We start from the raw sequence: 27,749 nt of genomic DNA, 5'->3' as shown, positions 1-27,749 counted from the left end.
TTACGCCTCTTGTCCTCGGCCTGGAAGCTGCTGTCCCCGCGTGAATCTCAGTGACACGTCGCTCCGTGTTATAAACACAAGTAAAACATCAGCAACCAGTCACATAATAACACAAACATGACGTTAAACAAAAAGCAGCGCTGGTATTTCCGAGCCCGGGCCGGTCCGCGAAGGCCTCAGCAGCACCGCGAGGCTCCGCGCGCCCATCAGACCTGATTAATCCCACCTGAGCTCGCGGGCTCGCGTTCAGTCCGTGTGCAGGTGACGGAGTGGCGGCGCGATGCAGAAAGGCCTGAAGAAGTACTTCGTGAACATGGACGAGTACCTGTGCAGCCTCGGCCTGTACCGGAAGATGGTGGCACGCGATGCGTCCAGCCTGTTCCGGGCCGTGTCCGAGCAGGTGAGCTGGGTGGCGGGAGGGAGGCGTACCGAGTACAGTTACGGTGTGAGGGAACTTTGTTTAAACTCTGGGTCAAACTGGGCGAGGTCAAAGGTCACAGACGTCAGTGCACACAGTTTCATTCCGCCGCACAAAGCAGGTCTGCGGAGAGTGTGGGCCGAACCAGAACCAGGAGGCAGCGAGCTCATGAGGAGGGACAGCAACACTAACACGTGTCAGTGACCTGTGGACTCCTCAGAGGTTTCACCTGTCCTCAGATGTCTGTGTGAAGCTCCTCCCATCAGCTTCGCTTGTTACTCTGAGTAATCCATTACCTGTGACTCTTACCTCAATGGGAGTGTAGTGGATTACTTTTCTCCTGCAGGAAGAGATTGTCACTCTTGTGTTTTGTTAGAGGTGCAACTTCCTGTTTCCTTCCCGCTGAGGCGTTTGGCAGGTTCCCCAGGAGCGACACACCTGAGCTCACCTGAGCTTTGCTGCTCAGCAGTCTGAGGTTGTCCCTAACTCGTCCCCCTGACTGTTAGTGACGGCTGTTTGTCATCTCGGAGTGGTTTCTGGGTGTGTGCGTCAGCGTGATGGCGACCCGCGAGGCTAACCTCAGAAAAACTGTTCTCGTGTGTGTGTGTGTGTGTGTGTGTGTGTGTGTGTAGTTGTATTTCTCTCAGAATTACCATCAGAAGATCCGTCAGGACTGCGCTAACTTTATGAGAGCCAATAGATGCAACTTTGAGCCGGTGAGTTCAGAGTATTCTGAGTATGAGAGAAATACTCAGTTACTTCATTGTGCTGTGTTTTCTGTCCTCTGCAGTTTGTTGAAGGCTCGTTTGAGAAATACCTGGAACGTCTGGAGGATCCAAAGGTGAATATCTCTGACCTTTGACCTTCAGTCAGCTGTTCACCTGCAGGCAGTGTGTTAACCTGTGTGTGTTTTCAGGAGACGGTGGGTCAGGTGGAGATCAAGGCTCTGTCTCAGCTGTACAGGTGAGTGATGCAGGTATGCTGTGTTTTCTTCGATGACCTCAAAGCAGTCACGGCGTGTTTCGAAACCAGCTGACCTGAGGGGTGTGGCTACCAAACCAGAATTTTCCTTTTGTTTCTTTTTTTGTTTTATACCATCCTAAATCACAATACAATTTTATTTATATAACGCCAAATCACAACAAGCAAGCACTTTGGCGACAGTGGGAAGGAAAAACTCCCTTTTAACAGGAAGAAACCTCCGGCAGAACCGGGCTCAGGGAGGGGCGGGGCCATCTGCTGTGATTGGTTGGGGTGAGAGAAGGAAGACAGGATAAAGACATGCTGTGGAAGAGAGACAGAGGTTAATAACAGATATGATTCAATGCAGAGAGGTCTGTTAACACATAGTGAGTGAAGAAGAAACACCCAGTGCATCATGGGAATCCCCGGCAGGCTACACCTGTTGCAGCATAACTAAGGGAGGAGTTTGAAGCCTGATCTTGAAAGTAGAGATAGTGTCTGTCTCCTGAATCCAAACTGGAAGCTGGTTCCACAGAAGAGGGGCCTGAAAACTGAAGGCTCTGCCTCCCATTCTACTTTTAAGATAAGATAACCTTAATTTCCCACGTGTGGGACTAATATGTTTTGTTACAGCAGAAAGTGGACAGTGCAAAGTTATATATATCAAAAATTAGAGAACACTGAAATAGAATAAGATACTGTACACAACTGTACAGAATAAAATAGAATAAATTATACAATAGGATAAAAATAGAATACAAATGCTATATACAACTGAGTAAAAATACAGCAGGTACAGCCTGCTCTGCCCTTTCCTGTAGAGGGCGTCTGAGTTATGAGTCCAGTCCAGTCTGTTGTTCAGATGAACACCAAGGTACCTGTAGCTGTCCACAGCCTCGATGTCCATACCTTGGATGTTCAGTGGTTGCAGTGGAGAATGCTTGTGCCTGCGGAAGTCTACCACCAGCTCCTTGGTTTTACTGGCGTTGATCTGGAGGTAGTTCAGCTGGCACCAGTCCACAAAGTCTTGAGTCAGTCCTCTGTACTCCTTGTCGTCCCCATCAGTGATGAGGCCGACTATTGCAGAGTCGTCAGAGAACTTCTGCAGGAAGCACTGGGTGGAATTGTGGGAGAAGTCTGCAGTGTAGATGGTGAAGAGGAACGGAGCCAGAACCGTTCCCTGTGGGGCCCCCATACTGCAGACGACCCTGCCTGACACACAGCCCTGAGTCCTCACATACTGTGGTCGGTCGGTGAGGTAGTCCAGGATCCAGGTAGTGAGGTGATGGTCCACTCCAGAGTTCACCAGCTTGTCCTTTAGAACCGAGGGAAGAATGGTGTTGAAGGCACTGGAGAAATCAAAGAACATGATTCTCACAGTGCTTCCAGCGGTCTCCAGGTGAGCGAGGGAACGATGTAGGAGGTGAATGACGGCATCATCCGCTCCAATGCCAGGCTGGTAGGCAAACTGAAGTGGGTCCAGTGATGAGCTTATTAGGCGCCGAAGCTGAGCCAGGACCAGCCGCTCCAGGGTCTTCATCAGGTGGGATGTGAGAGCCTCCGGCCTGTAGCTGTTGAGGTCCTTGGGGCGTGAAGTCTTTGGCACTGGTACAACACAGGAGGTTTTCCAGAGCTGTGGGACTCTTCCCAACCTCAGGCTCAGGTTGAAGAGGTGCTCCATCACCCCACACAGTTGGTCCGCGCAGGACCTGACGACCCTCGAGCTGATGCCATCTGGACCCGCTGCCTTCTTGCCATTAATCCTCCTCAGTTCCCTCCTAACCTGGGTGGTTGAGAGAGACAGGCTGGAGCCTTGTGTTGAGTGTGTATTGGATGCTGTTGTTGGGGGTGGGGGGGAGTGAGCAGGGTGAATAGAGGAGGTGTGAAGTGTCTGAGGTGGAGCAGCAGCAGTGGGGGTGGGTGAGTCTGCAGCCGATGTTGCAGACTGCCTCATGGTTGAATCAAATCTGTTGAAGAAATGATTCAGTTCATTTGCCCATCTCACATCCCTCCCAGGCAGAGAGTTCTGCTGTTTGTGGCCTGAGATGGTTCTGAGGCCTCTCCAGACTTCACCAACGTTGTTTTGTTGAAGCTGGTTCTCCATCTTCTGCCTGTAGCTCTCCTTCCCATTCCTTATCAGTCCCCTCAGCTCTCTCTGCACCCTTTTCAACTCCTCTTTGTCCCTGGCTTTGAAGGCCCTCCTCTTCTGCTTAAGGACGGCTTTCATTTCTGCGGTAATCCACAGTTTGTTGTTGGAGAAACTCCGCACAGTCCTGTTGGGTGCGGCGTTATCCACACAGAAGTTAATATAGTCAGTAATGCAGGTCACAAGGCTGTCGATGTCCTCTCCGTGGTAGTCACAGGTCACCTCCCACACAGTAGATTTAAAACAGTCCTTAAGAGCCTCCTCGCTCTCCTCCGTCCATCTCTGGACTGTGGTGGTGGCTCCCTGCGCACTAAGGGCTCATACACAGGGACAAGGAGCACCAGGTTGTGATTAGGGGTGGGTTTTGATAATCGATTCATCGATTAAAATCGACAAGCTGATTCTGATGTTTCGGCGGGTCCGCGCTTTGTGTTTACGTCCTTTTTGCGCTGATTCTAGAGCTGTTAGTTTTATCTCTCAGTATATTTCAAGAACAGTTTCCCGTTTAAAAATCTGTTTTCTTCATTATTCGCTTGCTTGTTACGCACAAGGCTGCCGTTGTTCACAGCCTGTCGGCCGCTGTTTTTTTCCCTTTTACCTACTTCCGAAGAGAAAACCTCATTTCTGCCGTTCAACAGGTTACTGAACAAATTTAAACTTTCTAAAATTATGCAAAATGCAAAACGCTGTGTCTCTAATAAAACCGCTGTAACTCAGAGGTAATGTTCATATGTTGATTAATGGTTTTCTTTCGTTTTTGATCTACTGCAGAATATTTTTTATAAAATCCCAGGCCAGGAAAATCTCCTTCATGTTTTTCTGTTTTATCTTCAGCTACTTTGACACAAAGGCCTCTGCTGTGATGCTCACACCTTTGATAAAGTCTTGCGAGTGTCAGCTTCCTTTATATAGATACAAAAATATGTTAATGTACAGATCTGAATTATAATATTTCTGACTGTCTGAGGCAAAATTTCCCAGATTCGAATCGATTCGATTCGGGACCTTGTAAATCGGAATCAAATCGATTCTAGAAATCAGTGACGATACCCAGCCCTAGTTGTGATCAGAAACCTTTAAATACTCTAGGAACAACAAGTAGACCTGCAGTGTGAGAGCGAAGCGCTCTAATAGGGTGATATGGTACTACAAGTGTAAGAGCCAAAGTCAATGTTTATGTTTTTCCTTTTTGTTTTGGTGGCACAGGTGTATAGTTTTACCTGCGTCTCAGGTGATGGTATGTGGGTGTGGTCACAGTCTATTTACCTGATGTCGGTGTTCGCAGCAGGTGTGTTGGGTGAGTGGTTTGTGGGCAAACTTTTCTGTTGACCGTCATTTTTTGGCACACCAGTTAATCCATGCGCTAGTTGGAAATTGATTGAAAGCGCAAATGTTTGTTTTTGTTTTGTTCTTAAAATAAATGCGCAAAGTACAAGTACGACTCATTATGGATTATTGGAGGCGCGTCACAGGGACGCAACCAACTCAGCCGGCCGCGGCTTTATTTACGGATGAAAGTCGCAACAACAAGGTTATTAAGATAAGATGGAGCCTGATTATTTAAGACCTTGTATGTGAGGAGCAGGATTTTGAATTCTGGATTTAACAGGAAGCCAAAACAGGAGAAATCTGCTCCAAATGACTCCAAGGTTCCTCACAGTGTTACTGGAGGCCAAGGTAATGCCATCCAGAGGAAGAATCTGCTTAGAGACCATATTTCTAAGATTTTCAGGGCCGAGTACAATAACCTCAGTTTGATCTGAATTAAGAAGCGGAAAGTTAGCGGCCATCCAGGTCTTTATGTCTTTAAGACATTCCTGCAGTTTAACTCATTGGTGTGTGTTATCTGGCTTCATGGACAGATAGAGCTGGGTGTCATCTGCATAGCAGTGTAAATGTATGCTATGTCTTCTAATGATGCTGCCTAAGGGAAGCATGTATAATGTAAACAGAATTGGTCCTAGCACTGAACCCTGTGGAACTCCATAATTAACCTCAGTGTGTGAAGAGGACTCTCCATTTACATGAACAAACTGGAGTCTATTAGATAGATATGATACAAACCACTGCAGCACAGTACCTGTAATACCTACAGCCTGGTTGGAGATTGGCCTGTAGTTAGCAAAGAGCTGTGTGAACAGATGACTTTTACTCAGAAAGATCAATTGGAGAAAAAGAGTCTAAATGAACATCAATGGTACTAAGAGTAGCTGTAGATAATATTACATCTGTGGGATGATTATGGTAGTTGCTCAATAGCTATTCAGGTTGCAGGTTCATCATCTCTCAGATTATTTACCGTTGTGTTATCATCATCATCATCATCTCCTACGTCGTTGATCGGAGCAGACGACACTCACAGGGATCATTCTGTGTAGGGCTGCTCAATTAATCGAATTTTAATCATGATTACGATCTGGGCTTTCAACGATCATTAAAAATGACTGAGCCGATTATTAGCCCCTCCCTCATTTATCCGCGACACCTCAAAGGCCGGTCCGTGAAAATATTGTCGGGCATAAACCGGTCCGTGGCGCAAAAATGGTTGGAGACCGCTAATTAAGAGGAAGCTCGGAAAGCTAAGCAGAAGTTATTTGGAGAGTGACTGCTGTTGGTTGAAAAGAGAGGTAAAAAAAACTTCAGTGGTGTTGCACACTATTTTATATTATTTTTTAAAGTCATTGTTAACCCTTTAAAGCCGGTCAGAGCAGCACGCTCCGATTTGTGTAACTATTTTTAAATCCCTGTAGAACCTGAACCGTGTAAGCTAGCGCAATAATTTGTTTTGCATATGAAACCGGAGGAGTTGTACTTACATCTGATGCCATCAGCTTGTCCTCGGTCACGGTTTCCTTCCACATAAAGCTTTGCAAAAATTGCATTAAAAGCGCTTGCAGGAACAAAAACATAATATTACAGAAACAGGCTTTGCCAATCCGATCAGCTGTTCGTAACACTTCCCACAGTGAAACAGACGTCAGCGCGAACTATCACATGTCCGCCATTTCCTCCCCGAAACCGGAAGTGACGTCATTTTCGCGGAAATTGTAGTTTTTTTTAATGGTAGGCCTTAAAAGCCTATACTGGTCATGTTTGACTTTTCTGAATAGTTGCTGGGATGCTTAGAACTCGAATTGCACTGCTGGAAATAGTTTATTTTGATGCACCTGCTGCTTTCTTTGCAAATTTGCATCATAGGATTGTTTTTTGTTTTTCCTGCAGTATATAAAAATTGCTGTATCTCCAAAATAAAACTATGAAGACACTCAAAATAAATTTCCTGTTGTTGTAAACTATTTTTGCAACTTTATTGTATTTAAAGTTTTGAGGGATAAACCTCTTAAATTTCTCCAAGTAGAAATATATATGTAAAAAAAACAAACGATTTTCAATTTTTTTGTAGTTTATTGCACTTTTTTGCAATTAATGTAATTACTATGCACTTAATGCAGACATATTATTAAAATATGGGCTATAACAGTTGTATAGCAACTTGAAATGCTCCCACAAACGGCACTACAGACTGTAAAAATATAATATAAGCTCTGGCGGACTTGGTTCTATAGTAGGTCTTAAAGGGTTAAATAAATATCGTCAAATAATCGAGATCTCAATTTCAGTGAAAATAATCGTGATTATCATTTTTGCCATAATCGAGCAGCCCTAATTCTGTGTAGTAGAAGAGTCACATGACCTGTGAAACGCCTGTTTTTACTGAAGCAGAGTTCATATTCAGCGTGGGGATCCCGTTATCTCTGACTCGAGTGCTAAGATTTGTTGATGGAGCTAAAGCAGAGAAACGGCTAACACGTATTGAACTTTGTCCGTAGCCACACCCCTTAGGTGATTCACTCCGAGGGGTGGAGCTTCACACTGTAAAGAGGTTTAGATTGGTTTAAACTGTTTTGCGCTTCATGATGTTTAAATTAAAGCATTTGAAACACACTTGACCATCTCTGCTTCTCAGTGAGGAGGTGCAGGTGAAAAGTGAACATGTTATAGACGTGTGAGGAAAAACCTGCTTAAACAGGACTGGGGATTGGCACTAAGGGGCCACTGTAGGGGGCGCTGTGCAGAGCAAACACATTTACTGCTGGCAGTAATAGGAACATATCCAGGGTTGCAGATAAGTGGTCCGCAGGTGTGCATTTGTTGTCAAAATAAAAAACACACACCAGATAAGAAGTTGCAACGCGCGTCCATAAGATTCTCTGGAGGAGGACAGACATTTGTTTAGAACTAGGTGTCGAAGAAGCAAGCCGCTTTGGTGTTCCTCCACCTCCAAAGAAATGTCAGGAGTCCGAACCGCAAAAGAAGCGCGTATTCTCGGAAGGGTGGTTGCAGGAGGTGAGCTGGCTTCAAACCAATGGTGAACACACAGAAAGGAGGTGGAGGAAAAATAAAAATGCAATCAACCATCAAATACTTTGCGAGCAACTTAAAATGTACAATAATACACTAAGGAACTCAAGAAATTCATACTTTGCCAAAATAATCAGTAATAACAAAAATAATCCCAAGGTCCTCTTTTCCACCATAGATCATTTATTTAACCCTGATTTTAACAGCTCCCAAAGAAGCCCCACAGACTCGCTCTGTGAGCAGTTTGCAGACCACTTCAGGGGAAACGTCAGCGCCATCAGATCTGATATTTTATCTAATCGCGATATGTTTGTAAACACATCTGAGGGCTCGATTGTACCTGAGGAGACACTGGACAGCTTTGTCCTGGTTAATGCTGAGAACCTTCAGAAAGTTCTCTCCACAGTGAGACCCACCACATGTCTTTTAGATCCAATTCCTTCTTCACTCTTTAAAACACTTTATGGATTTTTTGAGGCTGAGCTTTTATACATGATGAATTGCTCTCTTCAGTTGGGTGTCTTCCCTGCTGCCTTTAAAACGGCGGTGGTGAGGCCCCTTCTGAAGAAGAGCAATTTGGACTGTAATGATTTTAATAACTACAGACCTGTATCCAACTTACCATTTTTAAGTAAAGTCTTAGAAAAACTTGTTTTTACTCAGATTAATGACTTTCTCAATGATAGACAGATCCTGGAGATATTCCAGTCTGGATTTAGGGTGAACCACAGCACAGAGACGGCTCTCCTAAAGGTTTTAAATGATCTTAGATGTAACTGGGACGCCCAAAAGCTCTCAGTCCTGGTGCTACTGGATCTAAGCGCAGCCTTTGATACAGTAGACCACGCTGTTCTTTTAAAACTGGATTTTATCATCTAAAAAATATAGCCAGAGTCGCCCTATTCTCTCTCGGGCCAACACGGAGATGCTGATGCATGCTTTTATTACCAGTCGCATTGATTACTGCCCTGCTCTCTGGTCTTCCTAGGAAGAATATTTCAACTTTACAACTCTTGCAAAACTCGGCAGCTCGTGTGCTGATGAAGACCAGAGGGCGGGCCCACATTACACCGGTTTTAGAATCGCTGCACTGGCTCCCCGTGTGTTTCAGGATCGATTTTAAAGTTCTTTTATTGGTTTTTAAATGTCTTAATGGTCTTGGGCCTTCTTATCTCTCAGATCTGCCTTTACCATATGAACCCTCGCGGACCCTGAGGTCCTCTGGTGCTGGCCTTTTGATTGTCCCTAAAGTCAGGACACATACTCACGGAGAGGCAGCGTTTCAGTGGTATGGTCCTCGTCTGTGGAACAGCCTGCCGGAGGAGCTCAGGGCCGCAGAGAACGTACATGTTTTTAAGAACAGGCTCAAGACCCACCTTTTTAATTTAGCTTTCACCTAACATTTATTTATTTTATGCTTATTTATTCTATCCTGTTATTCTATTTATATTGTTAATTTAGGTTTTACCTAATATTTATTGATTTTATTCTTATTTGTTTTTTATCTTCTTACTCTATTTATATTTATACTGTATCCCATTCTTATTTATTTTATCTTTTTATTCTGCATATACTCTTATTAGGTCATATCTCCAGTGTTTCCTCAGAGGGGGCTCTCTGCACCGGGGCTGCTGGGGCTCTGTGGGTCCTCTCAGCCTGGCTGGGGGGCTCCTTTGCCTCCCTCCTGCCGTGTGCCCGGCCTGGAAGCTGCGGTCTGTGACCGGCTCCCTGTGATAGTGTTTCCTCACCTGGCTCATGTGTGCCCAGCCCAATTTTACTGTGTGTGTGTGTGTGTGTGTGTGTGTGTGTGTATCCATGATCGTTCATGTTAATGAGAGTGTGGGGAGTGAGTGGTAGGGTGGGCTGCTTTTAACCATGTAAAGCACTTTGTGCTACATTTTTGTATGAAAAGTGCTTTATAAATAAAGACTGATGTGTTGCAGAATGTGCTGTGAAAATCCTGCTCAAGCGGACAAAGACACTGCCTTTTGTATGGACGCAAACGCGCGTTGCAACTTCTTATCTGGTGCGCGTCTTTTATTTTGACAGCAAATGTGCACCTGCGGACCACTTATGTGCACCCGTGAATATGTCAGTATCAGTTTGAGTCTGTGGCGTGATGACATCATAAATGAGGCGTCCCTTATCGCTCTGGTTCAGTACGACTCTGAGTCACATGACTCCATGTGTGCAGGCGCTGCTTCCTGATCTACCGTTACCCGGGGAAACCAGCCACCATCATCTCGGAGGACGACTTTGTGGACAAGGTAAGGTCACGTGACCCTGAGGTCTGTGAGGTAATTGGCTGGTGCTGACTGTCAGTCTTTTGTGTTGCCGAGGTGACGCTGTGCTGCTCCATCAATGGTCACTATGACATTGTTTACCCAAGGAGTTACCCCGCCTCTGCCGCCCTCTGTCAGTGTGAGTGCTGCTATCTGATTGGCCGAACACAGAAAGTCTATAGTTCCTCTGCACTCAGAGTGTGTGTGTGTGTGTGTGTGTGTGTGTGTGTGTGTGTGTGTGTGTGTGTGTAGCTCTTCTGTATGAGCTGCTTTACACTCAGGTATTTGGCTTTGAGGAGGCGGAGCTCTGCCAGGCCATGGAGGCCTTCAGGGTCGGAGGTCGTCGCTATAGAAACAGTCCATCCATGTGCAGTGATGTTGACCTTGGATATGACACACCTGAGGACCGCGGGCACAGGTAAACACATACACACCTGAGGACGTTGCGGCAGAGCAGCTCTGACCTGGAATCATGGTAACCAGGGCAACGGTGACAGACGAAATCAGAAACTGATGAAGCAGCCATCGTCATGGAAACATCAGAACTGAGGGCCCATTTGTTTGTGCTCTGCAGTGAGGAGGCGGAGCCAGGCGGACCCATCGAGGAGAAACCACGAGCTGTGACGGACGACTCAAAGGTAGGAATGCTGATAGATGCCGATTGGATCGCCCGAGCATTCGTGGATAACAACACTAACAGCAACAAAAGTACCAAAAACTTAAAGAAAAATGAAACTTAAAAAACAACCACAGTGCCGAATCCTCCAGAACGTTCAGAGGAGCCACCAGGGTCTTTAGAAACACGCTCTACTTCCTGCTTCACGCCTGAGGCTCTGCATTGACGACCTCTGCTCTGCAGCTTTTAATGTCTAGTTTCAGCCTGAGTTTGTTCAGAGTCCTAGGACGCCATCAGCAGGACCTGGAACACGTGAACTCGTCATTGGTGAAGTAAGAAAGGTAAAAATGCAAAGAGCCAAATGATGCCAGAAGAATCCGTGACGTGCAAGTCAGTGGCATCCAATCATAACTGTTGAATTTCACTCATTAAACTGGAGCTCCGCCTTCTTGGATGATCTGTTGGTACGGTAACCTCACAGCAGCCATATTATTGGTCAGGTGAAGCTAGCAGTCAGCAAACATGGAAGTTTATGGGACTGACTCACTGCTGCCTCTGCTGGACATCAGGAACTGCAGCTGATGTAATGTTTTTGTTGTTCAGCCTCCTGCAGAAGCTCCGCCTCCCTCCAGACTGTCTCTGCCCTACAAGGTGATGAAGTCTCTGGACGGGGACGTTTACAGAAACCTGGAGTTCGATGTGTGGCAGGACACCTGCAAAGGTAACGCAGGTTTAACTAATCCAGACCAGCGTCAGGATAAAGTAATGCTGGTGAACTGAAGCTGGACACTGTACAACTGACAGCTGTGTAATCTGATTACTTCCTGTGACGGTCTAATCTGATCACTGTGACAGAGATGCAGAAGACGGACTACATGGTGTTTGCAGGGAGGCAGTACTTCCTGGGAGACAAGTGTCAGGTAAGAAGACTGTATTACTGAAAACTTTATAACGCGGATGTGAACAAGGTTCAGACACAGAGGTCAGAGTTCATTCACACCAAACCGCCTCAGGCTCTGACCTCACAGCCGGCAGGTTATCTAGATGCTACAGGATACAAAGGGAGAGTGCCCAGTGATGCTTAATAAGGCTGGCGCTGTTTATGACATGGTGAATTATTATTATTTTTATTCTGATTTATATCGATGTGCAGAGACGGACGTCCTCGTCAAAGCTCTGTCAACATTTTACATGACAAGAAAAAAAGGAACCGCTCTCTGACCTTTGACCTCACCTGCAATAAAATAATCCACCAGTGCATCTAGGCTCAATCTCCTTTACAAACTCTTGACACTTCCTGTATTCCTTTCAAATTAAAAGCTGTCAGCATTTCACTACACAGGAGAACTTCACTTCTAAAAGAGGCTTTTATGCTGAAACATTTGGAGGAAGTAGTTTTGGAGAATGTAATTATCAAGCACGTAAACATCAAGGGGACTCTGGGTTTCGTGACCTGGGGCCCGTTCTTCGTACCTCGCTTACTACATCCAAGATCAAATGACACATCCAAGACCAAATCATTGCGCTAACCGTGAGCTCGCTAATCCGGTTCTCCGAACACACCTGCTGTTGACGATTAGTACAGCTGGACGCAGTAATGTGAGATCACTGGGTGTCGTAAAAGGGGCTACGCATCGATAGTAGAAACATTGATCGGCAACCCGCTGATTGGTCGGCAAAAATGTCGAAGGAGCGCGCTCGGTATTTTCCAGCAGCAGAGCAAGAACTCTTCATTGAGGGATTTCAGGAGTTTCAGAGTTTAATTAAAACACAAGGGAACACTGCAAAGGCTGCAAAAGCAAGGAGAGAGGGCTGGCAGAAAGTTGCTGACAAATTAAACTCGTAAGTAATTTAATAATAACAATAATAATAATAATAATAATGGATTGGGTTCATATAGCGCTTTCCAAGGCACCCAAAGCGCTTTACAATGCCACTATTCATTCACTCTCACATTCACACACTGGTGGAGGCAGCTACGGTTGTAGCCACAGCTGCCCTGGGGCAGACTGACAGAAGCCAGGCTGCCATATCGCACCATCGGCCCCTCTGGCCAACACCAGTAGGCGGTAGGGTAGATTTATCATATCACACCATATTATCCAATATTATATTACATTATATTATATTATAATATGTTATATTATATCCCCTTTCACATTAGAGCCACAACAGGACCCACTAGAACATGGGAACAAGTAAAAGTGAATAATAAGAATATTCTACAGAATGGTAATATTTATCACTTATATTGCTTTGAGTCTCTTGGAAAGAGACCCTGGAATAATCTGTTTGTTTGTTTATAACAGCAACCAAGAAAAGGGCAGAGCAAAAAAAGACAGGTGGTGGTCCTGCACCCCCTCGTCAACAAGTTGGTTAAGTAAATAATATCCTCACGGGAAAATCGATATCTCTCTATGAGCACACTGTCGCGCTGAGCTAAAGGATCCTGTCTGTCCCGCAATATACGCTGAATTCTGAGGACTCTCCTTATCAATCTTGCACCTTCCACAATGGGTTGCTCGCGTATACGGACAGGACATGGCTGCGACAGGCTTCCCAAATCCACCTTCGCTTTTATAGCCGTGGTCTCTCATCTTGATTACACGAAGTAATTTACAATTACTACTGTGAAATATGAATTAAATCTGTAATAATCACATACATGTAATAGAATGTTAATAGTACATTTCCCTTTTTTAGGAAATGACCTGTGTGAAATCAATAAATGGATCAGGTGCTGCATTATCTTCAGTTACATTGATGTTATTTATTTATGGTGAAACAGTGGTGGAATATCGCTGTTGCTTTCGTATGAATGACGCGGAAATACCTGCGTGGCCGCGATCTAATCCTGTTTACATAAAGTAAACCTGCTCCCCAGCAGGTTTACGCTTACGGCTCTGTTGCTATGACAGCAAGTCCCGGATGAGCTTCGGGGAACCGAACGATCCAAGATCACGCGAAATCGTCAACAATCTAATCCAGCTAACCTACTTAGCGCGGTACGAAGAACAGGCCCCTGAGGCGTCTCGGTATGCGTGTTGTGAGTTTTTGGTGAGGTCACTACAGCGAGGGGTCAGAGGTCAAACTTTAATCAGCTGTTCAGACACGGAAAGCACTGAAAAACAGTTACTGTCTGTGGTTACTGGCTGTAACTCTTATGAATGAAGCTCCAAAAACATTTGTGGTACTATAAGATAGGTGGCATTTTATTTTTGGCTCCACCCCCTAGCCACCATGTTTGTGACATCAGGAATGAAACTTGTTTCAGGTGCGTCTGGAGCCGAAGGGCAAGTACTACAACGCCTTCATCCAGGAAGTGGGAACGCACTCATCCGCCGTCACGGTGTTCATCGAGGAACTGGGCGAGAAGTAACACACACACACGGCAGGATCACGTCCATCAGTGCCGCTGTGACATCACTCACGTGTCTTTCCTCACAGACACCTGGTCCCTCTGACGGACCTCAAACCCGTGAATCCGGTTCCCGCCTGGAATGTGGCTGCGCCCTCCAGAAAAGGAGACCTCGGTGCTTCTTTTTTTTTTTCCCCATCCACTCCCTGTTTTGTTTTATCCTTTTCCTGTGTTACTCACCTGACTTCCTGTACGGTCTCTTCCTGTCTCTCCCTCAGACCCGGACTCTCGTGGTCAGCGGCATCACCGCCATCGCTACTTCAGGAAATCTCGTGGGATGAAGGGAACAGAGCTGCTAATCCCACCTCCTCCTTCCTATGGAGGCCCCGCCCCCTCGAGTCTGCCACCTCGCTTCCAACCGGCGGGCCACCCCCGCCCACCCCCTCCTCCATCACCTGGAGCTATGACCTATGACCCCTATGCCCCCCCTCACCATCACCATCCCCCCCCAGCCCGAACACCACGCTACGGAGCCTCAAGGTGAGACTTTACCTGAGATGCACCTGTGCAGTTTGACTCACAGACACAAATGTTTTAAATGCACTTTTCTAAAGGTGGGACCCGCCCCCTTAGTTTCCTGATCGATGTCAGTGGCTCCGACCATCGGTAAAAAATATCATGTTAATGAGGTGTGTGTGTGTGTGTGTGTGTGTGTGTGTGTGTGTGTGTGTGTGTGTGTGCGTGCATGCGCGCAAATGTTTCTGGTCAGAAGCTCCACCCGTTTCCTGAACCGTCACCTGATTGGTACTCAGCTGACCTATTACCATCCTGGTCGCAGGTATTATCAGGACTACGAGAGCTTCACCTTCAGGTCCCGGTAAACGCACGACACGCCAACACGCACGACACGCCAACACGCACGACACGCCAACACGCACGACACGCCAACACGCACGACACTGATGTAACCACCAGGAATGACCGGTCAGCTGATCTCTGAAGCAGCTCCTGTTTTTAAAATGAATCGAGTCATGTGACATGAGGTGCTGTAATCGCAGACAAAGTCACTCTGGCCTGAAAGAGGATGTGATGTCAGTCGGTGGGTTTTTATTTTCTCCTCCGTGGTTTTTTCAGGCGCAGTCGGCGTCAGCTGGCAGCGGCTCTGAACAAAGAGTGTCAGTTTGGTTTTCCCGAGGCGGTGGAGGAGCCGGCCGATCTGGACGCAGCCATCTCGTACTACCAGCTCGATGGCGCCGGCGACGGCGTCTTCCCTCCGCTGCCAGTGAGTATGTGCTGGGAAAAATCCTCCGATGATGGCGGCGCGTGTGTGCACGGAGCGCTGAGGCAGGTGGGAGGGGCCGTGTACTTCACGTGGTTTATGGTAAACACGTTTAAATGATGGTTACTCAAAAACCAGATTCTACATTACTGAGGACAGGTGAGGTAAGCAGCGACATCACATCTTTAAGAGTGTCCCAGATATTTGTCCTCTGAGACGTCAGACTCCATTTTATTGTGTGTGAGCTGAGATGAGTGACTGAGGTTTTTTCCACTTCCACGTGACCACAGCTATCGCCCCCTCTAGGCCATTAACAAGAATGCAGTTTTAAACTCCTACAAACATGTCTATCTTTTATATACAGCCTTTTCTTGGTTGTTGCTGGCAGCCAATAGAAAGGGCCCTTGAGTGAGGCGACTGATGATTGGTCACAGACTTGTTGTCGAAGAAGAAGACTCAGGTGTGACATTTTCAGGTCACATTTTACTGTTTCCTATGCAGGGCCCCACTGTGGCTCCTCCCCCCTCCATTGGTCCCCCAGCCCCTCCCTCTGGCTCCTCCTATAGAGTTCAGAGAGGCTCTGGGCCCCTCTCCCCTGCCCCCCCACCCAGAAACACTCCCGTGTGCTCGTCAGAGGAGGAGCAGGAGGACATAAGCACAGTGGAGGACCAGGGTGAGGACGCCACTGCTCACTTCAGATTTTCACTTCCTTCCCCTTAGTAACCTTTCACAGTAAAAGTCTAATGAGAGGTTTTTACTGTGAAAACTCATCAGAAACTGACTTTAAGTGTGTGTGTGTGTGTGTGTGTGTGTGTGTGTGTGTGTGTGTCTCCCGCATGCAGCCGAGTACACGGAGGACTTCATCTACAGTTCACAGGGTGAGTAACGTGATCCCGCTGTGACACGCCTCCCTGCAGCAGCCATGTTGGTGACTCCGTCTCACACTATTTCAGATCAGAGTTTCCAGACCTCCGGAGTTTACAGCGCCACTGAGACCTCCACCAATCAGGTAAGAGCTGACCTCTGTCTCCTGTTAGTGTGATGCAGGTCAGCATAATGTTGCACATGAAAACTGGTTTGAAATTCGCACGTGTGAAGAGGTCATGTGATCAGTGACCCCATGAAGCTGTAATCAGTCTGTTTTTATTTTATTTTGAAAGGATGAGCAGGAAGGAGGCGTGGCTGACTCTCCCACGAGATCAGACGTGAACTTCAGCTACAGCCAGCAGGTACGTCCCGCAGCGTAGCTTGAAGGTGACATCATCGCGTGTGTGACAGCAGTGCCAGGGTAGCTCAGTGGTTGGCGCTGCTGCCTCGCAGTCTGAGCGTCTCGTTTCAGACCCGGGAAAGTTCAACTTCCTGCTTCAGACTTCAGGAGAATATCGTTGCGACCGCGCCATAGACTGCAGCTGCCATCTCTGCTCCGCCTCGTCTCGGTGGGCGGCGACAAGCTGGACAGAGAACGGCCCTAAACATTGTTCGTCCAATCAAAAACCTGTACAGCAGGCCTAAAGCGCCTGTCCAACGTCATCCTCCAGAGGTCGCAACCTCTGAAGGTGGTGGTGCTTGGACTTTGAGCACTTCCTGTTCCTGTGACGCGCCGAGCTCTCTTCTTCTCTTGGTTTTGGTCTAACGGCAGTCGGGACAAAGTCTGAGTGTGCATTTCCTGTTTTTGTTCAAAAACATAAACACATTCATTCCTTTCTTTCTACATACGGGAACAGGGATATCTGGCGATATCTGCATCTGACTGAAAGGAGTATTCCTTTTTCTCTAACGTCCATCACACTTTTTCTAGGATAGACTACTTGACTAGTATTGCACGTGCCTGTGAATACCGTGCCATAGTTATATCAGACCACGCCCCTTTAATTCTGACTGGCTATGCCTGACTTACCTAGAACAGACAGGAGTTGGCGTTTTAACCCCACACTACTATCTGATAATACCTTTCTGGAATTTATAAATAACCAAATTAAGCTCTTTTTAGACGCCAATCTTTCCCCAAATATTTCTAGCCTTTTAGTTTGGGACTCAATGAAGGCCTATCCCCGAGGGCAGATCATTTCATATACAGCTAATGTAAAGAGGGTAAACTTCAAAGAAAGGCAAGAATTAGCTGATAAAATAAAACACTTGGACCATCACTATGCATACAATAAGGACTCTGAGGTTTACAAGAAACATATTGAACTCCAAACCAAATTTGAACTTCTTTCAACTCATGCCGTGGAGTAGAACTATTTATTTGCTGTGCTGGAAAGATATGGGTTCGGTCCCAACTTCATCTCATGGATCAAGTGCCTATACTTGTCCCCTGTTGCGTCTGTTTGCACTAATAGCCAGAAATCAAAACCATTCAAACTCAAACGTGGCACACGTCAGGACTGTCCCCTTAGCCTGTTGTTATTTGATCTAGCTACTGAACCTTTAGCAATGCTTTTTCGAAGCAGTAAACTTGTCCAGGGCATACAAAGAGGTCAAACTGAACAGTCTCTCTCTATGCTGACGATTTATTGCTTTTTATCTCAAATGCACATGCTTCCCTAACGTCTATATTGTCTCTACTCACGCGTTTCAGTCAAGTCTGTGGTTATAAATTAAATCTGTCCAAGAGCGAACTTTGTCTATCAAATGAAGAAGCGTTTCCAATAGATTTGTTGGGTTTCCCCTTTAAAGTGGTCAAGGAGCAGTTCACCTACCTGGTATTACAATTACAAGAAAGTATAAACAACTTCTCAAAGCCGACTTTTTTACACTATTGAAGAATGTCAAACAAAGCCTTCAACAGTGGTCACCCCTGAACACAACTGTGGTCGGACGAATTAATTCAATTAAAATGAATATCCTTCCTAAATTCTTACACTTCAAATCAAAATGTATTTATAGAGCACATATTAAAACAACAGTGTTGACCATAGTGCTTCACAGTCAGTGAAAACACAAGACAATTAAAACAAACAATAAAACAGGACAACAAACAATAGGTAACAACACAATAAGCTAAAACAGCCAACGAGTTAGAATCAAAGGCCAAAGTAAAAAGATAAGTTTTAAGACGTGATTTAAACGACTGGATCGACTCGGCAGTACGAACATGAACAGGGAGGTTATTCCAGAGTCTGGGTGCCACGGTTGCAAAGGCCCGGTCACCGCTCGACTTCATTCGAGACCTAGGTTGTGCAAGGAGCCTGTGATTGGACGATCTAAGTGCTCTGTTGGGATTGTGTAAGTGGAGGAGTTCAGAGAGATAGCTGGGCGCTAAATTATTCTGAATTTTAAAAGTGAACAAAAGAATTTAAAAATCTATGCGATATTTGACAGGGAGCCAATGTAATTTGCTTAAATTGGAGTTATGCGTTCATAGATTCTCGTACCTGTTAAAAGACGCGCAGCTGCATTTTGAATTAACTGAAGCCGGTAAAGAGAAGAGTGTTGGAGGCCCGAGTAGAGGCAGTTACAGTAGTCCAGTCTGGATGTGATAAATGCGTGGACAAGCTTTTCAAGGTCCTTTAAAGGAAGTAATGGCTTTGCTTTGGATATCTGACGCAACTGGCAAAAGCTGTTTTTACCACAGTGGAGACGTGTTTCTGAAGTTTAAAAGGGCCCTCCAGGAACACTCAGGGGTTCCTTACAGTGAGCGAGAGATGGCTAGCGAGAGGGCCAAGGGCATCAGCTAACCGGTCTAGCAGAGTGTGACTACCAAAGACTATGATTTCGGTCTTATTTTCGCTCAATGTAAGAAAATTATGTGATAACCAAAATTTAACTTCATGCAAACAGTTGAACAGAGGTTGCAAAGAAGCAGACACATCGGATTTCAGAGGTGAATAAATCTGGATATCATCGGCATAACGGTGAAAGGAGATGTTGTATTTACTAAAAATTAATCCCAACATGTACAAAGAGCAGGACCGAGCACGGACCCTCGAGGCACACCACAGTAAATAGGGGCAGAAGCCGAGGAGTGTTGCCCCATAGCAACAGAGAACGACCTCTCTGAGAGGTAGGATTTAAACCAAGTTAAACCGTACCTTTGAGACCAACTTATTTCAATCTTTACCAGTCTTCATCCCCAAGTCTTTCTTTACAACTCTAGACTCTCCTGGAATCTCCTCTTATATTTGGAAGGGTAAACGACCTGGAGTAGCTAAGGTGCATTTACAGAAACCTAAGATTGAAGGGGGTCTGGCACTCCCCAACTTCCGCTTTTACTATTGGGCTGCCAATATTCGGTCCCTGACCTACTGGTTCCAGTCTGGGGAGGGTGTGGGCCCCACCAGCTGGCTGGCAATGGAATCAGGCTCAACTCAGGGAATTTTCTCTTGCCTTCTTTCTGGGTTCTTCTCTTCCTTCATCCATTGACAACTTTACATCTAATCCAATAATTCGGCACTCCCTCAGGGTTTGGGCGCAGTTCAGGAGACATTTCAATCTTAATTATTTTTCACTTAAAAGCCCCATCCTTTCAAACCACCTATTCCTCCCCCAGCTTTGGACAACTTGTTCCAGGTCTGGTTTAGAGCAGGTATTATTTACTTTAAAGGTCTCTTTATACACAATAAACTATCATCATTCGATCAGCTGGCAGGAAAATACATCTTCCCAAAACTCACTTTTTTAGATAGATTTTACAAAGCAGACATTTTTTGCAATCCCACCTCTCAAATTTTCCAGAAGCTCCAGCTGCTAACTTACTGGACGAGCTCCTTAATTTGCAACTATCAGGCAAAGCTGTAATGTCTCGCATCTATAATAAACTGTGCAGTGTAACCCCAGCTCCCATTCTCAAGTCCATGAGGTGGACTTGAGAGGTGGAAGGCCGCTGCCCCGCCCTCCCATGTTCGGTGGCTTGCTGATCTCATGTCATGTCTCAGTCTGGAAAAGATCCACTGCTCCATCCAGAACCAAAAGGGCTGCCTGCAGAGCTGCAGGTGTTCGCTCACTGCTGTGTGTGTGTGTGTGTGTGTGTGTGTGTGTGTGTGTGTGTGTGTTTCAGGTAGTGAAGCCGCTGTCAGTCATCTGCTCGTCTCCATCTTCCTCTTCCTCCTCACCCTCCTCTTCCTCATCACGGCTACCAGCAGCTGCTCACCTGCCGTCAGCCACACATGCGCAGACACGCTCAGGTAAGCAAACACTGCCCACCTCAGTTACTTCTCTCAGAGCTCTGCCCTGTTTAAGGCCCGAACCCGCTTTAATTGGCTCTGATTGGCTGCACCTCTAAAACAGGAAGTCTGAATATCAGGGGGAGGGACTTCTGTCACCTCTGAGAGCTTTAGCTGACACGAAGTCTTTCAGTCTCATTGGTTCTCAGTAGGTTGCCATACACTAACACGTTTTCTGGTTCCAGTTGCCATGGCGATCCCAGCTGCTTCTTCCTGGTTGGTTAATGAGTTGGGTGAGCCGCTCTGCACTGTGGTAGCCCCGCCCCCTTATTCATATGACCCTAATGGAAGTGATTTACCAAGAGGTCAGAAGTCAAAAGCTTGTGTTTACAGTTTGTATCCATATGGATCAGTTTGATTTATGTGTCTGTGTGTGTCTGTGTGTGTGTGTGTGTGTGTGTGTGTGTGTGTGTGTGTGTGTGTGTGTGTGTGTGTGTGTGTGTGTGTGTAGACTGCAGAGTCCTCCAGTATTACTTCAATTTGGGCGTCCAGGTAAGAGACACCTGAACAGTAAACAGCAGTCTTTGAAGCGGCGCTGACAGGTGAAGGTGAGACGCCTGAATGAACTCACGGAGCATCACAGAATGTTGATTCTGTTCTGGACGTTTTCAGTGGGAGAAACCTTTCGTTATCATCCAGGTGATCCTTCAGTCTCAGCTGACTGCAGGTTTCCGACCTATAAACAGGACATAATGACTGAAACTAGCTCAGCTCCTCCACTGGCAAATCTGTTTTAGCAGCAGAAGTCTGAGTGCACCTGAGTCACTTGCAGGTGTGGTAAACATCTTCCAAGGACACTCTGATCACCTGGGTCCTGTGGAGGTCATGTGACTGGTGTTCCTCTCCTTTAACCTGTGGCTGCCGTTTCAAAGAGACACACGTTTCCTTCAGGTTCTTTGAATGTTTATAGATGATTCTGCAGGTGTTTCAGGTTCAGGTGATGACATGATGCTGTGAATTTGTCATGTGACCGTCATGTGACCATCTGTCTCCTCAGTGGTACCATCAGAGCTGCTGGCAGCAACAGCAGCAGGTGTATCCCGCCTCCTCACCTGAGACTGCCTACCCCTACCAGCCCTACACGCCCTACCTGGGCCAGGAGCCCCCTCTGCACGGTAAGAGTGATCGGTTCCAGCAGGTGGTGCTGCACTTCCTCCACCTGTATACAAAAGATGCAAGTTTCATCTTTTAGCTGAGCCTTCACTTCCGTAGCAAAGCCTTTCACAATAAAACAGTGCGATCAGGTAGGCGGCAACTGTGGGGAACACATGACTAACAGGAAGATGTGTGCAGTGATGTCATTACAGCATGGATGGTCCCTCAGGTGTTTTAATTTAAGCTCCACCCCCTTTACTGTGACTTGATCTGTCCCATCTTCCGTCCCCAGCTGCCTCCCAGCCGTTCTCTGAGACTGGGCGGATCTCCCATCAGCCCGCCAGCTCCTACCCAGAATCCTCCAGGTCTGCAGATGGACAGACAGAGGGACACAACGGCGGTCAGTACTAGTGACACACCTTTACCTTTGGAGTGCACACGCTGCCAAAACAGGAAGTGTTTGTCAATAAAACAGTGTAGAAGTGCCGGAGGTCAGCAGGTCTGTTGGTGAAGCTTTACAGCTGCATAACGGTGAGAGTGGCGTGATGAGGAAGGAAGGGTGGGGCGAACCCTACACCATCCAGCTGTCACATTCCTGTACCGAATGACTACTGTATTGTTATTAAGGTGAAATTTGACCGGATGAACATAGCAAACAGGCGTGGCAACAGACAGGAAGTGCGATGCAGTAATTCTGGAGTCAGGTGCAGTGTAAATGAAGACAGAAGCACAATGGGCCAATTGCAGGCGCTGTTAGTCATTGGTCAGGTCACATGATTAGTCTGCCTCCACGTTAAAACCCAAATTTTCTGCATTATAAACGAATTTACTTTGAAAATATAAGCATGTGGTTTGTCTCCTCAGGTGTCTCCATGGAAAGCTCCTCCTCCATCAGTCCTACTCCTCCAGGCTCCGCCCCCTCCTCTGCTCTCCTCTACCCAGATCAGTCGCCCCTCCCTCCTCCTCTCCCACTACTCCACCTGCCATATGAAGCTCCACCCCCAAGCACCTACCTGACTACAGCCCCTGCACCTCCTCTTCCACATCCCGCCCACCACCCTCACCACTCTTCCTACCACCCATGCCTCCCTTCCTCTGTCCACTGGGGGCCAATATCGACTGGAGGCCACGCCCCACGACTCTACTGCCCTGCCCCCAACCCTTCTCACGTTGTTGGATACATTGCTGCCCCGTCCCCTCACCACACAGCCACACACTACATCCCACCCACTATGTAACGTGCATATTAGCTCAAGGCTAAAACCCCTTTTGTTTTGAATTAGTGGTAACATTATTATGAACACTTTTCCTGCAGCAAGACTTTCAAAATTAAAGTTAGGATTTAAAGGTAAATATTGGCTGGATGTTAATGGATGTTGCTGTTGGTTAAAATTCATGTTGTGACAGCCAATATGAGGTGGTGGGTGTGACCAGTCCCTATTTGTGGAGGGATCTCTTTGTGTTGATGTTTTGTTGTTTGGGTTTTGGGTGAATAAAGTTTGTTTCACCAGCAGATGGCGTTTTTGCTTCATCTGGTCACATGACTATTGTCCAGTTAACAGTCCCAAACATCAACTTCCTGTTTTTTATGTTTTGAGCAAACAGGAAGTAAAATAATAAAGCCAGAAAGGTGCGATTCTCCACAGGGCGTGAGAGGGGGGGGATCAGAGGGGAGTTACAGATGATAGGTCGTCATCTCTGGCGAGGGGCCAGCGCCTCAGTGTGTCAGTTTGAGCTCTCAGGTAGAAAACTCTCACCTGTGCAGGTTAGGGGTGAGTGTGATTCATAGCAGCAGAAAATTTGAGAGCTTTGGAGGCTGACTCTGATTTTCTTTGTTTCCATGGAAACTAAAATCAATAAAGGCATTTTTTTCCATTACAGCTGCTGTGACATTGAAGTTCAGTAAGTAATCTGATTACACTGATGGATGTTTGCACGACTGCTTTGTCCAGACCTGTGATGAGCAGCGAAGCCTGAGACGACCCCCCCCCCCCCCCCCCCCCCCCCAATGAGTCGCCTGTCGTCATTTTTTTTAAACCTTTATTGACACAGGAAGTGGCGTCACAGCCAAGAACAGAAACGCGGTGATTGAGGGACGTCCCTCAGCCCAGGAACTCTTTATCTGGATTTGCTTATGGTGACATCATCATTCGGGATGAGCTCACGTGGATGTAGCTGCTCCATCCACCGCCGCTTGTTTCAGAGAGAAAAGCGCCACAGGTTGTATGAAAATCTGCAGATGGTGTGTTGACTCAGCCTGATACATGTTTAAATTATACTGTATGTGTATTGATCACTGTGGTTTTTATAGATCTGATTGGTTAACGGGTGCTGGTTTCATACCTGCTGATAAGGTACCATGGTAACATGCAGTTACCTGGATTAGAGGTCTGTTTGTGTGTTTATCCATTTGTTTTGTTGATGGAACCATGAATTCTGCAGTTTACCATCCTGGTTTAGTCAAAGTCCTGATGGCTTCATGCTCTAAAACCCTCCAGTGTGACTGAATTACAACAATTCTGCACAGACTGTTTTCTAAAACAGCGAGAGAACAATGAGCAGAACAGCAAGCATAGCAAAATATTACCTTTTAATTTCAGTGTAACATACAGCCGCCTGATAACAGCACCACAGGTAGGTTACTTACACAAACACTGGACGTTTGGAACGTGTCCTTATTAACCCACCGGCAACAGTTGCCGTTTTAACCCCCACACATCAACAAAATTAAACATACAGTGAGTAGGACAAGTCTAAGGAATGAAATGCATTCACTTATTTTGCAGTGAAAAATCTGGGATTAGACGGGTTCCATCATTTCAAAGAAACAAAGAACTGGACAGGTTGGACTTTTATCGAGCTGCTGTGAAGCCTCTGGTGCTCCGGGACGACGGCCCCAGGAGCTCAGATCATTGGTCTGACCCCCACCCCACCCTCAGAGATGGAAGACCTCGCTCGACCACAAAAATCAGGTGTGCTGATGACATCACAGTGACCTGATCTGAGGTCAGCGCCACCGCTGTAAAAACCAATGTACTATGACAGAGAAGTCGCTCCGGCCTCGGTGCTCGGGTAGGTTACGTATGTGTTGTCACGGTAACAGTTTTGCTGGGATCTCTATGGTCCAGAGGTCGCGACCTCCCGGAGCTCTCAGTGGGGCCTTCAGCCAGCGAGGGTTGGACAGGTTAGTCAGGTGCTTCTCCTGCAGACCAATCAGCACGGCCGACTGCTCCAGGCACTGTAGGTCCTTCCCCTGGAGGGAGGCGGGGCAAAGCCAGGTCCGGCCCACATCCACCAATCCTAAAAGAGACCACAGGGTTCGTTCAGGGATGTGTAAATGTGGCAGAGTAAATAGGGATTCTAACCTGCCACCACGCCGCGGCCAAACCGCTCCCCGGACTCCAGAAGTGCCTCAATCTGAGCGCTGTCCATCCCCAGCAGGCCGCTTAGCACCGCCCTCCAGTCCGACCCCTCCCAGTTACGCTGAGCCACGTGGACCGCCAGCGTCTGGTTCTCCAGTGGAGCGAGCAGCGGCCTCCAGCGGCTTTCCACCGTCTTTACCCCGTCCAGAACCAGGCCGGCATACGGCTGCCGGAACGACAGGCACGGCACCTGCACCGCCATGTCTGCAAAACAAGCGCACCCAAACAGGACGCACTTTTCAGACGTATGAAACATTTTCAGTTTTTTTTTTAGCCCCTTTTGCATTAGTGCCTGCTCGACTCGCCACAACTCGACTCCACTGGGTTTCCACTATAATCAGTACCATCTAATATGGGTGCTCGTTGTTATAGCAACGTGTAAGCTTAATTAAAATGTGACACGAATGCGGGGGCTGTTTGTCAGATTCCGGGAGCACGGCGTTGTTTCTTGGAGCAAACCGTCCTAGCGTACATTCCTGCGGTCACACAATAATTCCAGCATAAATTTAAGTAGATAGGACGGGTTGCCACTTAATTTTGTGTTGTGCACATGCGCAGAAACAACAGGTAGGATGGTTTGTGAGGTTGGATGGATTCCCAGAACACATTTCTCTCGTTTTTTTGTGAAGTAGATGTTCTCATGACCCATCCAGTGACACCACTGACCAGCCAATCAGTGGCATGCTGTCCGATGATGTAATAGTTTAATACCTGCTCGGATCGCTTGGAACCCGTCCGAGCAGGTACTAAAACAGTACCAGGAACTAGTGATGTGACGTTCTGTATCGAGGCTTCAAATCTTGTGTCGCGTAATGGAGGGGGCGTTTCCCCGATACGCGTATCGAGGCTTGCTTCATTGATGGGAGGAGCTGAAAATGATGACGTCCGAAGCCTCGCTGCCCAGCTGTACCACGTGACTGGTTCAGGAAGTGGTTCGAACTTTGCCGCGAGCTATGACAGCGATATAAACCCCTCAGACCCCATTCAAAATGTGGGTGTTTGATGGAGGCAGGGTACACCCTGGACAGGTCGCCAGTCTGTCACAGAGCTAACACATAGGGACAGACAACCATTCACACTCACATTCACTCACACATTCACACCTAGTGGCAATTTGGATTATCCAATTAACCTATCCCCACAAGCTGCATGTCTTTGGACGGTGGGAGGAAGCCGGAGTACCCGGAGAGAACCCACGCAAACACGGGGAGAACATGCAAACTCCACACAGAAAGACCCCGGCCTGATGGTGGAATTGAACTCAGGACCTTCTTGCTGTGCGGCAACAGTGCTAACCACCGTGCCACCGTGCTGCCTACAAATTTCTACAGAAGATGTATTTTCATAATACTGATGGTGCAATACAATTTATGTTAAGCTGTCTTGACTTTTGTACAAGGTGAAGTGTTTGCTATGTGCCAGGGAGCTGGGCTATAACAACAACACCTCATCCATGCTTAGGCACTACAGAGCTTTGCATGAGAATAAGAGGAACACCGATTGTGGAGCAAGACCAGGTGAGCCATCAAATGCAATGATAATATAGCATGCAGTAATGTTACTAAATGATATAACAATATTATACAACTGTTATAAGTTACGTGTGTGATATTTATATTTGTGCTTTGTTTTTATTGATTGAGGACTCTCAGCCATTTAGCATTGTGGAGGAGAAAGGATTTAAAAGATTTGTTAAATCATTAAATCCTAGCTATGCTCTCCCCACTAGAAAGGTCACAAGAGCAGTGAAAATTTAGTTTTTACAGAAGAAAATGTGAACAGGCAGGACTGAGGCCTCAGTGTGTAGCTGTCCATACCTCAACGTTACAAAAGCACAACTACTGTCCACACCCCAACCACACCTCACCTCACAGTAAATGATCGTTCCCATACTGCCAGTATAAATATACACAGTATACTGCATCACTACAATATACATGTTTTACACACTCCTTTTGTTGTTGACATTTACAGGCTGTGTGCAAAAGGCCACACTCTTCAAATTCTTGCCAACTAATATTTTACGTCCAGTAGGTGTCCTACTAGAGCAAATGAAGCTTCAAGAAGCTTTGCACTGGAGTGAACCAACTGGATGAAAAGCTTCAGTGCTTCATGAAGCTTCATCTGCCCATCACTACCAGGAACTGTGACCGAATGTAAAACCCTGAAAGCCGAGCAGCTACAAATGGAAAAGGGGCTGCAGTGCAACGTGAGGCGGTACCGGACTGTAACCGGAGCTGAGCCGCTTGTTCCGCCTTCACCACAAAGGTCTCTCCGTACAGGAGCAGAGACTCACTCGAGCAGGAAGCCGCTGGTTAGCAGAGAGTTGGCTCTCGGAGCTTCTTCCCGGCTGTGTGTGTGTTTGTCGGTGACGGCGTGACCTTTAACCCGGCGGTACTCAAACAGAAATGCCGCTCCGCTCCCGCTGATTTTTCTCACTTCCGCTCTGGCGGCTGCTCTTCTTCTCTGTGGGAAATAACTGCAGTACTGGACTCTCCTGCCCCCACAGGAAGAACTGAGACGAGTATATAAATGGATGAATGTAAATTTGACTCTTCCTCATTATCAAAGCTTTGTATCAAAACTTTATTTAACAGTACAAAAACATTCCTCTGTCTCGATGCATGCCCGATGATCCAGGTA

General features: G+C 46.7%; 2 protein-coding genes across 8 annotated transcripts; one reads left to right on the top strand and one right to left on the bottom strand.

The window, feature by feature from the left end:
* Window positions 1-266: 266 nt before the first annotated feature.
* Window positions 267-23,197, top strand: alg13 (ALG13 UDP-N-acetylglucosaminyltransferase subunit). Of its 6 annotated transcripts, none has more exons than XM_080302244.1 (25): window positions 267-400; window positions 1,051-1,134; window positions 1,209-1,259; window positions 1,335-1,381; window positions 10,084-10,156; window positions 10,229-10,310; window positions 10,424-10,589; window positions 10,746-10,809; window positions 11,391-11,508; window positions 11,643-11,707; window positions 14,062-14,162; window positions 14,235-14,320; window positions 14,424-14,685; window positions 14,918-14,983; window positions 15,280-15,427; window positions 15,926-16,097; window positions 16,267-16,302; window positions 16,378-16,433; window positions 16,585-16,653; window positions 20,424-20,550; window positions 20,775-20,894; window positions 21,041-21,081; window positions 21,587-21,704; window positions 21,977-22,084; window positions 22,549-23,197. In XM_080302244.1, exons 1-25 carry the CDS (start codon window positions 281-283, stop codon window positions 22,920-22,922), a joined length of 2,754 nt encoding a protein of 917 aa, XP_080158370.1. In that variant the 5' UTR covers window positions 267-280; the 3' UTR covers window positions 22,923-23,197. The 6 variants fall into 6 exon arrangements, with proteins under 6 accessions (XP_080158370.1, XP_080158368.1, XP_026025327.2 ...); XM_080302242.1 differs by having other exon boundaries at window positions 14,918-15,016; XM_026169542.2 differs by having other exon boundaries at window positions 14,918-15,022.
* A 1,058-nt stretch (window positions 23,198-24,255) lies between these two features.
* Window positions 24,256-27,576, bottom strand: LOC113023534 (protein EOLA1). Of its 2 annotated transcripts, none has more exons than XM_026169613.2 (3): window positions 27,403-27,576; window positions 25,050-25,310; window positions 24,256-24,984 (listed from the first exon to the last, which is right to left on the bottom strand). In XM_026169613.2, exons 2-3 carry the CDS (start codon window positions 25,306-25,308, stop codon window positions 24,776-24,778), a joined length of 468 nt encoding a protein of 155 aa, XP_026025398.2. In that variant the 5' UTR covers window positions 25,309-25,310; window positions 27,403-27,576; the 3' UTR covers window positions 24,256-24,775. The 2 variants fall into 2 exon arrangements, with proteins under 2 accessions (XP_026025398.2, XP_080158365.1); XM_080302239.1 differs by having other exon boundaries at window positions 25,050-25,341; window positions 27,403-27,568.
* Between the last annotated feature and the right edge of the window lie 173 nt (window positions 27,577-27,749).

The sequence above is a fragment of the Astatotilapia calliptera genome, chromosome 6 (assembly GCF_964374335.1).
Source record: "Astatotilapia calliptera chromosome 6, fAstCal68.1, whole genome shotgun sequence".
Lineage (NCBI taxonomy): Eukaryota > Metazoa > Chordata > Actinopteri > Cichliformes > Cichlidae > Astatotilapia > Astatotilapia calliptera.
The sequence above is the reverse complement of the archived record's forward strand: the minus strand, read 5'-3'. Positions and strand labels throughout refer to the sequence as shown.